General features: G+C 40.4%; 1 protein-coding gene across 1 annotated transcript; it reads right to left on the reverse strand.

Annotated features, from left to right (window-relative positions):
- Positions 1–809: 809 nt before the first annotated feature.
- Positions 810–6,550, reverse strand: soat1 (sterol O-acyltransferase 1; the record flags this gene model as incomplete). Its single annotated transcript, XM_083970811.1, has 16 exons — positions 6,501–6,550; positions 5,837–5,988; positions 4,887–4,945; positions 3,907–4,055; positions 3,669–3,728; positions 3,417–3,524; positions 2,919–3,204; positions 2,706–2,784; positions 2,484–2,568; positions 2,323–2,368; positions 2,093–2,222; positions 1,877–1,974; positions 1,668–1,766; positions 1,358–1,493; positions 1,018–1,163; positions 810–887 (listed from the first exon to the last, which is right to left on the reverse strand). The coding sequence occupies exons 2-16, from the start codon at positions 5,985–5,987 to the stop codon at positions 810–812; spliced, it is 1,710 nt and encodes a 569-aa protein (XP_083826937.1). The 5' UTR covers position 5,988; positions 6,501–6,550.
- Between the last annotated feature and the right edge of the window lie 7,591 nt (positions 6,551–14,141).

The raw sequence follows: 14,141 nt of genomic DNA on the forward strand, positions 1-14,141 counted from the left end.
CTTGTAATTTTCAATGAGGGTCTAACTTCCCAACTCGTGGCTTGACAGCTGGTGAAGGAATTTGAAAAATATAACTGTGTAGAGGTCTATAGGCTCTCTGCCTGAATCATGGTCACATTCACTATAAAATGACTTGACAACTTCATTAGCATCTCCAATGCCACTTTCATTGTCCTATTTCAAGAAGAGGACTGTAAGTTATTATTACTTAGACACCAGAGCTTCTCATTGTATTGGATTGTACAAAAAACCAGTGTCTGTTGTTCAAAATAAATCTTGTAGGCAGTGAATATAAATAACATTAAATGATTTTCCAAGCAGCTTACTGAATGTCCATTACAATGGAATAGTTATTGCAACCATTGTTAAATATTAACCATTACTGCATAATGTGTAAATATTATTTGTTCTTCTGTGTAATGTTTGTATTGAGCTGCCGTATCATTCTATTGGCACAGGGAGTGGTTTCACAGTTGATCAAGGCAAATGTAATGGGAACACATCTGAAAAATAAATATCACATAAAAATAGTTCACATGAGGTTTGATGTGAACTTGTAATTTTGTTATGAGGTTGCCTTTGTCAACATAAGTAACAGATAAGTAAGGCATCAGTGTGACGTAGATGTTAGAGTAAAGAACATTTTGGCAGATACTCATTGGACCTCTTTCCTACATTCATACACAGACTCAGCCTTAGTGCAATAAAATAAAAAAATATATTAAAGACCAAAGGTTATGAAAATAACATAAAGTTGGGGCAGATTTATACTGATTAGTGATAGTCCTCAGCAGTAGTCCAGACACAGGTCACAAGTTATCAGAGTTCACCATCAAGCCTCTCTGACAGCTCCAGCTCCGCGGCTTCAGTAACTCTAGGAACGACGGCTGTAACGAAAACAGACGGATGAAGCGAAAACAACCAACTTCCAAATGAACTTCCATGGTGGAAAAAATACATCATGTGTTCAGAGGACAACATATCAACAGGTCAAACAAGGTGACGCTGAGGTGTTACCTCCTTCAGGGGACAGTAGCGCTGGGCGTACCACTCATGGGAGTACAGACAGATAATGACTCCCTGACCCAGGAAGAGAGATGTCCACATAATTATGTTCCAGATGGGACCTTTCCTTTGGTCATGCAGGATGAAGTTGAACATCACTGTGAGAGAATGAAGAAAGAGGACGAGGGTGGAAGACTGATGAGTTTCAATAACTCTGACAAGGCAATCCTGTTGTTAGGTTTAAACAAATGTGAAGCAATTTCGTGGGTCCAATCAAGTATAGTGTACTGAGAAATAATTTGGGTCATGTGTCAGTATGGCTTTACGGTGTGATGTGGTGTCTTTTTCTTACTTCCAAAGCACATAAAAAGGCAGAAGAGCACAGGATAGAAAAAGCCAAAGCAGATTGCAAGAATGTACTCATGGACCACCGCAGACACTGTAAACACAAAGAGCATGGCTGCCGCTCTGAATCGCTTCTGAGACATCTGGAATGACAACAGAGAGATAAGGCAAGTCAAGACATCAGTGGCACACAGTTTTAACACAATCCATGCATTTTAACATTGGCAATCACATGGAAAATTAGTTTATCATTAGAAAAAAACAAAAACCACAATAAACAAAATAATGCAGCTGTTTAGATTTTAATCAAGACTCACCCACAGGAAGTCCCGGTACACATAGTAGTAAAGCCAGTCATGGACCACCACGTTCCAGGTGCGATAGTAATTTGCAAAAGAGGTTGAATTCCACCAATCCTGTGATTAAATTCAAATCAAGTCAAATATAAAATACAAATAATATACAAAAATTAAATTAAATAAATCTTATTTTAATAGACAACAGAAAGAAAGTGAAAGAAGACCACCTTGTAAAACATCCTGTCAGCAAAGCGAAGCATCTCTGCAAATGCATTGAGCCAACAGTGGAGGAAGGCAAAGAATCCGAGGAAGAGAACCAACACTCCTGCAAAGATAGAAAATTAATTTGTCATCAATGTGGCTGTTAGAACAATATGGTAACTCATCTCTTGGCATGTATAAAAGGTTTATACAAGGGTCTATATGTAAGCAGCTGATCTTACCTGGCAGGATGGAGTTGAAGACACAGAGGACCATGGCCTTTAGGTCAAACAGCTGTAGACTGATGCTGCGAAACTGAGGGATGCACAGCCGCACAAACACGTAATAGGCGTAAAACAGACAGCCTAGTACCTGTGAAGCAGAAATTCATGGAATGGTCAGAAAATGTGTCTAATGATGTTGGCTTGAAATCTTAAGAGAGGTCAGCTGTAAAATGTAAGAGGGTTGGCACCTGAAGTAACTTTGTGGCCACGTAGCCCCATCTGATCACTGGGTTCCTGTAATACAAGTGAAACAAGATTTGGTCACACATGCCCTGTTCAACTGCTCTGTGTTCAGGTCTGAACACGGCATCAAAATGCCACCTGACTGATACAAAAGGTGTCTGTTTACCTGGGGTACTTGTCTCTGTAGATGAGTGTGGGCGCAAACAGGAAGTAAATATACTGAGAAACCTGAGGGACCACTGGGCTGGGACCTGTAGAGAACAGGTGAAAGTCTGTTTATCCACATAATTACAAAGGCAAAAAGAAAGACAGAGGCTGTGGCAATTAAAGGAATAACACAAATTAAAAGCACCACATATGGACACACAAAACAAAACAAGTTACATACTGGTCTTATCTTTAGCCCAGGTCAGAACTCTTGGCACATTCTCCCTGACAAAGGAGTGTGCTTTCATCATCAAACGCACCTGGAATAACAAATACAAAAGCACACACAGAAGCCATTACAAATATTACCACAGATTTCATTCAAGAGACAAGGTTGACTTTACATTGTGCTTCTCAAAAAGGTGTTTTATTTGGAAGTGTTTACACTACCAACCTGTTCCAGGATGATGATGAAGCAGGATGCAGGTGGCAAACTGTTGGTCACCACCACATAAGTGGGGAGGAAGCCCAGACCCAGAGCTTGGTAAAGTAGAAATAGAGAACCAAACAGCAAACTGTACAACCTGGGGTGACTATAAGACCCAGACTGAGTCTGTGACCACACATGGAAAAGGGTGTAAGGAACCAGCAATACAGACAGGAACATGCAGATCCACGTGCACACCACCAGGGGGGACTGCCCAAATGCGTAGACCAGCAGGTCAAATTCCAACACAAGTCTGAGGCACAGGAGAAAAAGAAGACATATGAAACTTCAAAGCTATCTCACAACATACCATCTCAGCAAGATCAAATGTGATGTGAAGTTAAAGACTTAAACATAAACAAAAGCAAGAGAAAAAATGATAAGATTGTAATTTAATTTAAAGTTAATTGAGTCAAAAAACATGGACAAAAATCAAAAGCATAATGCACAGCAGTCTTATATTACCTGCCTTCATCAATGAAATCTACCACAAGTGTACTGAGGATGAAGAGAATGAGGAGGGCGATAAACATGTGGTAGATGGTCCTGATGTGGTTCACCTCAAACAGCTCACTGCAGAGAAACAAGAGGAAATGAGCAAAGGTACATCTGCACACAAGTCGACACACGCAGCAGTAAAACTGTGAACCGTAACAAACTTATATTATTATGTCCTTTAGTCTTATATAAGCAGAACGTTATTAAGTATGAACTTACTCTAGGAGGGACCTGCGACTGACAAACTGCTTTCCCTGGCCATGAGGAGGACGAAAATGCCTAAATGAAAACACAGTGAAATCAGCGATTTTTATTATTTTTGTATGAGGAGGAGTATGTATACAGGTATGGGAAAAGAATGGGACAGTGCTGTGCTCCCATATACAGTATACCCAATTAAAGCAACTTGGAGCAACATTTGATTTGACAGAGAAGCTGAACGTCACTAGTACAGTACCTGAGTTTGTTCCTCTCCTTGTCGGACAGAGGGGGTGAGAAAACAGCAGGTACAGGTGCAGGCTCCAGGGTGGCCGACTCTTCTATAAGACAGTCCATGAAGTCATTGACCTGACTGTCAAACTGACGCATCAGGTCACTCTTCAGGAACTGAGGGACAACAAAAAGAGGGCACAAGAAATGTATCATTCACAGTCTGCAAATACTTGAACAACTATGGAATATGTCACATTTTGTGGGAGTAATGCTGTTCTTTCTAAATATGCAAATTTTGTGTTATATTGCAAAGATCCACTGCTTCAATTACATTGACACTGCGTATCATCTTACAAAACTGCTAAAGAAATCTCCTCGGGCAACTCACTGAAGAAGCCACCGTCATCTGCAGTTTCTCTGCAGAGGAGCTGGAGCAGAGCAGTTAAATGTAAATGTTGTTATGAATAAACCATGTTATACTATATCTAGATATTTAATGGAACATAATCCATTTGAATAAATACCACAGATTCACAACAATACATACTTTGCATGTGAAGCCCTTGTGTAATTGTAGTGCTGTTAACCCCATGATGAATTTGTATGTTGATTATCAGACAACACCAAGACTGCTCTGTTTAAGATGACGCTATAACTGTCGGACAATGACACATTGTAGGTGTGACACTGTGTTACTTCCACCATTGTGCAACAGCAGCAATGTATGATGTGTGTTAACCACCAGGAAGTCTTTCAATCTACTTTTGTAAATATCTGTAAAATCACACTTCTAACATCATGATCATGTTTCACATGCCGATTAATCAGATTGAAAATATGAATTTACTTTCTATCCACTCTCACTCAGTTCTCTTGTACAAAGTTTTACATAAGTGTCAATCTGCTCGTGACACAATACTCACATTTAAACCTAGAAGGGTGCTATAAGACTGATAGTGATGGAAGTAAAAGTTGTTGTTTTTTAAAGATTACTGTTTTACTGACCTCTGCTTTCCTTTTTAGTTGTAGCTTTTTGCTGATGACATGTTCCACTTCAATTTTTCCTAAAATTGGAAAGAGAAGATAAAATAACAGCTAACACAGCTTTGAAACCTACCAATGTAAACACATCTGTGTGCTACTCACACATGCAAATTAACAATAGAGCCAACTGAGTTGCCAGGTAACTCTGTCTAAACAGAACTTTGACCTGGTAAATTTGAACATCAAATCATGCTAAATATGATATTGTCACAGTGACCAACAGATAACAAACAGGAGACAATCTGTAAGGCATTGGAGTATATGTCACCCAAACAGAAACCCCCTGGTTTTATTGTTCATCTGGAATGAAAATGTGTTTTAATAGCACACATAACCCTACACAGAAAACTCACATTTCCATAATATGGAAATGAAAGGGTTATGTGTTTTATTGGCTTTGAGTGCTAATAGTTGACGAAAGCAGGTTTGAATCATACAGTTATATCAGATTCATCCAATGTTGCAAACACCAAAAGGAGACACACGTTTGTCGACTGTTATAGTAAGCAAATCTGAATACTTGTTGCTAAGGTCACAGAAAGTTATAAGACAAGACAGCTGTCTGATGATGAACAAGTTCATTCAGTTACAGAGGTCATTCAGTCACACAAAGAGTGACGAACAAACAGTAGCACTCACAGTCATCGTTTTTCACAATCACATCTGATGAGCATTCCCCTGTCTCTACCCTGGTTAAACCACACAAACTGTATCACAGGTCAAAAATTGCTCAATACAAACACATCATCACATGGCAGGAGTTCAGTCAGTCACACATCCAAAGGAAATTAAAAAGTTGAGTCAACACGCACAGGCTTCATCTCAAGTCTGACTGAAGTAAAGGCTTAGGATCAGAGTCCCTCTTCCTTGGCTCTGCTCATGAGATGAGAAGTGAGGTGAGATTTTCATACCATTGCTGGTGATGTGGTTGTCTCCATTGCCCTGCCGATGTTCCCCTGGACTGTGCTCCCCATCCAGAGAGCTGTCCAGATCAGGGAAGGAAAGCACCTTGGGGATGGCTCTGCAGCGGGACCGGAGGACACTGTCCTCCCCACTCTCCATCCTAAACAAACAAACAAACAAACATAAGCAATGCAAGGTGAAGAAAAGATTTATTTATTTCTAAGTGACAGCATGACCACAGTTAAGGTATTTTATTATGACTCATGGACACATAAGGAAGCAGGATGCTAAGAAATGCTAACTATTCTGACTGACAGACAAAACAAACCCAGTTGTCAAATGAGCCTCACATGACAGGGACACAGCAGACAGACAGACAGACAGACAGCTGCTAACACCTCAGTTAGCTCGGGACAGCTAATATTAAGAGGCAGTTTGGCAAAACACCATTTAAAAAAAAAGAGCTAACTACACAGCTAATCAGCTACATGCTCACTGGGAGGCGAAATGCCACAGTAGTACCAGCTCTGCCTGTTGATAGTCACGGCTGTTAGCACCGGAGATGAGCCTGTTGACGTATGACGTTAGCTACGGACAATCTGTTGCTACGGAGCAGGTTGACAGAGGCTTTCGGAGAAGTTTAGTTAAATTAAATACTGTCAGTTCACTTACTTCCTGTTGACTTATTGGCTTTTAGTCGCCAGGTGCTCTCCCGGTTCCGGGTTCACCACCTCCGAGGTTACCGTGAGGGGAAGAGTGAAGAGTTGCGCTGCTCCGTCAGTTACAACAATCTCAGCGGCTGCGGATGATGAACAGCGCAGCGGCTCCTGATTGGTCCAAAGTCTCTCCTCCTTTTCGACGTCATCGGCGCCCACAACCCACAACCAGAGCGATAGATATAATAACCCTATATCTATCGCTCTGCCCACAACATCGACCACGGCTGTCATCAGACTCAATCACTACTAGGCTACATCTTCAGCGTGATAGCACCACCACCACCACCACCACCAATAACAACAACAACAGCCACAGTCATCTAAAGAAAAGCACAGAAAATAAACCTAATACTGAACTATAAAGTCCCGTCAGTAGCTTTTGCTAAATTACAAATACAAAAAAAAAGAAAAGAAAAGAAAAAAAGTTTAAGTCTCTTTAAAGAGAAAATGAAAGAATGAAAATGATTTTTTTTTATCAGTTATTGTCCCTCTAACCTTTCAGCCAGGGGAGCAAGGGGAGGGTCTGTGTCTGTGTACTGGACAATGACATGACACCGGGACAGGGTTAGACAAAAGGAAAAGCCCCCACACTCATCCCAGGACCATGGCACTGAAAACATTGTGTGTCTCTTGCTGGCTGTTTTGTGTCTATTTGGAGTATTAATCCACCTCTCTGTCTGTTTTGCATCTCTTTGTGGACATTTTGTGTTTCTGTGGGATTGTTTTGCATTTCTGTTGTGCTCATTTTGTGCCATTTGACTGAGCGCTATGACTTTAAAACAAGACACACAAATATTCCCCTCTCACACAGGCCCTGGCCTATTGACCTGCCTGATCTCTTGGACCACAGGACCACAGGGCCCAATAATGTGTCTAAATTTAATAAACCATTTTGCTTTCATCTGCAAAATAAGTTGTTGTGAGTTCTGTGGATGCAAAGTAAGAAACACATCATAAAATTCAATTATGTAATCTTATTTTATCTGTTAATTAATTTATTCCAGTGAGGGCAGTGATCTGAAAAAAAAAAACATTTGATCAGTATACTGAACTCTAAAAATAGTTTTTGTCATGTCCACAAAAGTGAAAAGACATTTTTGAATGAGACAGTGTATGATCACAGAAAAGCATGATGAGTTACAAATCATAAAATGAGCTGGTCTTATGAGCCGAGTGTGTCAAATACAATTAACTGCAAAAACACAAGGACACATTGACAAAAGTTCCTGACAATTACCTCTCCGGTGTGTGCATACAGTATATAACCACAGAGTTGCTTCCAGGCTGACTGGTGTATGTTTATGGGGCACAAAATGGATAATGATTGGTTTCTGTATGTTGTTCGTAAAAGGAGTTTACTTGATCAGTGTATGGAAGAATACCCAATGGCACAGGGAACTTCAGCTGCCTGACTGCAGGAGTTTCCTGCCAAGAAAGGCATCAATTTTCCTCAGGCATAAATGTTTAACATGTCCCCATGGTCACGTAAATGTCTCTACTAAATTCTGACGTCTTAACATCTTTGACCCACTAGACTTGGGCATTTCCCATCATGAGAGCAGGCCTGAAAGTCCCAGCAGGACTCAACCAGTTGGTAGTGTTTTCTTTCTTTCTGTACAAATACCGTACATCTGATACACATGACACAGTTTTATTCCACATTTAAAACAATCTTTTTATTTTCATAGTGCTGTACATAATTCCCCTGTACAGAGGATGAGACAGTGAATACACAGACTTGTAAAATTAACATTTTAAATTCCACAGCAATTTGATCTAAACCTTTGGTGCCATATAAAAATTTGTAAAAAAAAATGATAAACTCTTAAATTCCATCAATTTTTTGACAATTGAATAAATATACACAAAATACAATACAGCACTGAGTAAAATAATCTGAACAAAGTTGTCCATGTAAAATATCCTAACATCATAAATCCCTGCTTTCTATATGAAAATTATATTTACAGAGTTTAATTACACACACACACGCACACACACAAATACACACACCCACACTGCTAATTGGTCACAAGAAGCAGAGGGGTCCCAGGACCACAGCGGTCTCAGGGCTGAGGGAAGATAGTTCCCTGACATCTACACCCAGATCTCTGATAGGAAGCAACTCCATATCTCCACGATGTTGCTCCGTGCTCCCACGAACCCTCACAACCACCTCCCCCTGCAAAATAATTAGCCAGGAAATGGGACATGAAGAGATGTGTGTTTGTTCTTTTATAAAATTCCAATTTTGTAAATGTGGAAATCATAATGAAATTATTTTTAAAGGGACAATGAAGAGTATTGAAAAGCAAAGTGTTTTCACACTACATTTCCCATGAGCCTCCGTGCGCACGGTGAAATTCTTGGACCGGCGCATGACGGACGAAAGCGAAAACATTTTCCAAGAATGTTTTCATTGATCAAGAATGAAAGTTGTAGGTTTGAAGACCATCAGATACCGTCGTAGTTCCGACCATAAACGGCGATTCAGTGGCATTATTCCCATGGCCCGCGTCCGTGAAACCAAAAGTAGGAAATGCTGGGCGGCTCGTCCAGCATTTCCACCACTAATAATAATAACAAAATAACGATAAAGACAAAACGATATATTTATCGAAAATGGGCCCATTAACAAGTGTAGGTAACGTAGATTCATCCACATTAATGAGACATTTTTATAACCAAATATAAACTCCTCATTGTCCCTTTAAGTCTTAGGCATCTACTATCAAAATCAACATCTCTTGATTCTACTGGTTAATTTAATCACCTTTTAATTATGCCATATTAATTAACCATGTTGTAATTATGGTACTTGGGAACATTCACTGCCAATGCAGGAATGATATATAATGTTGTAATGGTGTTTGATGAATTCACACTGATCATACTTTACTGGTTTATGGTAATTTACACTCAATATACTTGTAAACACTTCAAAAACTTGTATTATATTATTATCATTATTATTATTATAACTTGTATTTAATTTAAAAAGAAGGGGCCAAATCTACAGTGCGCACACAGATCACTCACAGATCACTCATAACACTCCTGAAATAGCTGAGTCTTACCTCACAGCCTTTTTGGGACACTGTCATAAGGTGTGAACCAATTTCTGTGCCAGAGTCTCCCAGGAGGTGAATGCTACTGTTGGTTAAGTCAGTTGTGGCAGCAGCACTGGAGGGGTTTCCTGTACAGCTGACAGTCAAGTGCTGGAAAGAAGTGTGGCTTTGAAACCGCAGGAACCTCAGCTGGACGACATCTAGACCAGGATACTCAAACTGACGGAGACAGAAGTCATTTCATTTTCAGTCAAAACAAATTGTTCACTGTTGTTAGACACATCAAATGTTGCTCATTCCTTAAACAAGTCAGTCTTACCTTGTTTCCATCTTGTTGCTGACTAAACCACTGGAGAGATCTTCTAGATTTCTGCCTGTCTGGTTTCCACCTAAGTTTAACCTACAAAGTACAGCATTATCTTTTATTCTCAAACCATTCTTGGTATGTCAAAAAGGGAGAATAGTTATAGTCTTTCATCTAAAAGGCCACATACTGGGGTTTTTTTCTACTTGCTGTCCACAGAAAAACAATTTTACCTGTGACTTTAAAGGGTCAATACAGGTGGTGCCTCCAGCTGTGAAGTTACAGAAAACCTTCATAGCATCACAAGGGCAGCCTTGGTTGGGGTCCATGTAAAAGTATCCTGAAAGATAATCATTCATATGTAGAGTATTGTCAGCCAACAGATGCAAAACACAAGATCTTATTCAGATCCTCACCATCATTCAGACGTGGATGCATGAGAAGCAGCTCGTGGCAGGTGGTGGCAGGATCATCTTTGGTTCCCAGGGGCCAGCTGAAGGATTCCTCTGAGTCTTGTCCTTCAGACAGGATCCTCTTCACCAGCCTGGACCTCTACATCGTCATTCAGTCACACAACCAAACATTCAATCAGTCCCCCAACAACCAAAAAATACAGCTCCTTTTTTAAAGCGCAGTTAAGCAAGGACATTGTGTAAACAAAGTGTATATGAGAAGAAAGCTTGTACCAACTTTTTGTTGTCCTTCCCGTTGCTTCAGGAGTGTTGGTGTTTGTCTGGACAATGGCACATTCTTCAGTTTAGATCTTGCACTACTTCGCTGGTTTATTCTGAGCCTCAGCTCATTTCTTTGAACTGGTCTTGCCTCAAGTTTTGATCGCCTCCTTTGTGTGGGCCTGTGTTTGCCTGGTGCACCTGGTTTTCCCTGTGAAACAAACTTCGACTTTCAGAGCACAGCACAGACCTATTGGCCATTAAGTAGTATTCACTGCCATCAAGCTTGTTACAACATTTGGTCCAAAATATTTACATCAGTTGACTTGTACTGTGTGTGAAAAATGTCTTACTGGAGGTCCACGCTTTCCTTTCACTCCCTTTGGTCCTCTCTTTCCTTGGAAACCTTTCCCTCCCTGTAAAGGTCCAGAAATCATTTGATATTTTGAAAACAAATACAAAACACTTTTGGCCAGTTCAGGTCACTGAAGGAAAGTTAAAAAGGAAAAAGTAATGAATTGTCTCTCACCTTTTGTCCATGCTCGCCCTGAATAAGGACAATAAAGACTTAAGTAAAATATTTCAGTATAATTCAGTAACTATTTTAAATATCAGAAGAACAATAGCAGAATATCAAAACAACATACAGGAAGTCCAGAGAGGCCTTCTTGTCCGGGTGCACCACGAAGACCAGTGACTCCCTGTGAATATCAGTTAATTGATTAATACATTGCCACCATTTATAAACACAGTGCAAAAAGAAAAGTTAAACAAAACTTACCTGCTGTCCTTTACGACCCTTTCGACCTTTCAGTCCTTGCAAACCAGGATTCCCCTGAGATAAAAGTTAGAAATTTGATCAACGCGAAAATATGCTTTTGAATGTTAACAATTTGAGCAATTTAAAATGATGTGAACCAACCTTTAACCCTGGTGGCCCAATTGGTCCCAAGATTCCTGCATCACCCGGTAGACCCTGTTTATTAGGAAACAATATTCTACAGTCATGTGACTTTTAAACCAAGGACAATTTATGTGTGACATTTCATCTTTTACAGAAACCTCACTGACTGTGGGGTGAGGACATGTTCTACACTATAATGTCTGACTTTTACCTTTTTACCTAGACTTCCAGATTCACCCTTCTCTCCTCTCAGTCCTGGGATACCCTGTATCAACACCAGTGACGAAGCAGATGTCTGCATGAACAAGCATTATGCCATCTGATCTCTATACCATGCTGTTAAACAAACTTGTATACCTTTGGCCCGATCGGTCCAGGAAGTCCACGTGTTCCTTTTGGTCCAGTTTTACCCTGAGAGATGCAATAACACAATACTAAGCCACATTTCCTACTAGCACAGTGAATTATACAAACCGATCAATAAGTAATCATTTTATACATAATCTCATGAACAATGATAAGATTATAATATGTGCATGACATTCAAAGAAATCACATTATATTGTACCTTAAACCCTGCAGCACCAATGTTTCCCCTGATCCCAGAGGCCCCAGGTTTTCCCTAGAAATAGACATTTGGTTACAAGACGAAACCCTGTCTCACAAAAAATTGAGTGAGGTATCTCACAATGGGATGTGCCCTCCGGTGTGACCGATCACCGAAGCTCCACTACCACCACACCCGTGAGGGGACAGATCAATCATCTGAGCTGCATCCCGTTCGACCCCCTTTATGAACCTGAAAATGCCCACAAAGCATTCTCAAGTGTATGCAGGGTGCTGCATTACGATATCTCAATCAGCCTCCTCCTGCTTCCCCCTGTCACTAATTTCTGCATAGAGGTGACAGCTTCTCCAAACAACCCCTTAGACCTTGATGGGTCATAAGGAATCTATGACAACCTGCTTATCCTGGTTTGGCAGGCTGAAATATTAAGCCACAGCAGTTATTCTCCTGTTACGGCTTTGCTCATGATGTGCTGAACTCCTATATCAAACTGCAAAATACAGACCCAAAACACGGGTCAGAGCCACTAACATGAGGAACAGCAGGCTAACAGCAAAGAGAGTGAAAAGGTGAAATGTTGGCAGCTATGTAGTGGAGCTTATGTGATTGGTTGAGGGTTTGATAAAGGACTGAAAGAGAACATCGTTCTTTACTTTGTATGGTTGTGTGTCAGTCATGTCGATATTGAGCTTACCATCTTTCCAGGTTGGCCAGCTGCTCCAGGAGTTCCTCTGAAACCATCAACCCCCTTTGGAGTGAGCACAAGAAAGATCTAATTGAGTAAAACGTTTGAACAACTGGGGAAATTGCAACATGGTAAATATTTCTTACCGGATCTCCTTCATTACCCTCAACCCCAAGTAACCCGTCCAAACCACTAAGGCCCTGAGAAAATAAAAACAAACAAAGCAAGAGACAAACCACCATCAACACACTGACTTATTTTTTATAATGATGTATTTATTGATGTGAAAACACAAGTGTCTCAGGAAAGGGATACTTGCAGGTTTTCCAGGCTTTCCAGCATGGCCTTGTTTTCCTGGGAGACCTTCAGGTCCCTACAGACCAGATTAAACCAGAATGTAAATCCCAAGAATTAACCTGAGATTGAGTTTTAAGATTGAACTTCTGTTTTGTAATCCCTCCACAACAGCCAGGCCAGAGGCATTATGTTCTCTGGTTGTCCGTCCACATGTCCATCCAACTCTCCCTAACATGATATCCCAGTAATGTCTTGAAGAATTTCTTTATATTTGGCACAAATGCTCACTTACACACAAGGATGAGTCATAGGTCATGATCAATGTGACCCACACAATGTTTCTGACTGTAACTCACAAATGAATATGCTAATTATGACACAATTTAATAAAAAATTCTAACAGGCCAAAATGATGAAGTGATGACATTTATATCCAAATTAATCAAAGGTCAGCCGCGGCATCATTCAATTTTGCAGAAACCCTTTTAAGTTGGAAAGGGAGATCGTATCCATATTTCCTGCAACTCAGCTGGTTGGCCCGAAAAATTGAGCTTCTTTGCTTCCATGAATTATGATTTTGTAATATTAGTACCGCGGAATAAAAATTTCAACCATAACAAAACTCACAGTTTTTCCGAGCCCTCCTTTGATGCCTTTCCTTCCTGAGTGGGCTCTTCCACCCTTTAACAAAGTGGCGGGAAATAAATGTCAGAATTCAGCTGCTGAGAAGCAGGTATAACTTGTCATGTGAGCAGACAAGTGAAAAACATTTTCATTATGACAACTTATTGAGATACAGTTGCTGCTTTAAATGTCATCCAAGCTGATCACTGGCTTCCTGTCACCTTCGGCCCCTGGATTCCTTTAGTTCCTGGAAGCCCAGGAGGACCAGCAGGGCCGGGCCGACCTTTAGCACCTGGAGAGCCAACAAACCCTTTCTTCCCTGGAGTGCCCTGAGAAATAAAGTCATACAAATACAGCCTTTTAATTATACAACAGCTTGCTGAAGTAAAACATTTACGGTATTGATAAAATATAACACCAGTAACATTTAAAGGTCTAGTTACAAAGGCTGAGATTTCAAAAGCGTATTTTAC

Source organism: Trachurus trachurus, assembly GCF_905171665.1.
Source record: "Trachurus trachurus genome assembly, chromosome: 4".
Taxonomy (NCBI): Eukaryota; Metazoa; Chordata; class Actinopteri; order Carangiformes; family Carangidae; genus Trachurus; species Trachurus trachurus.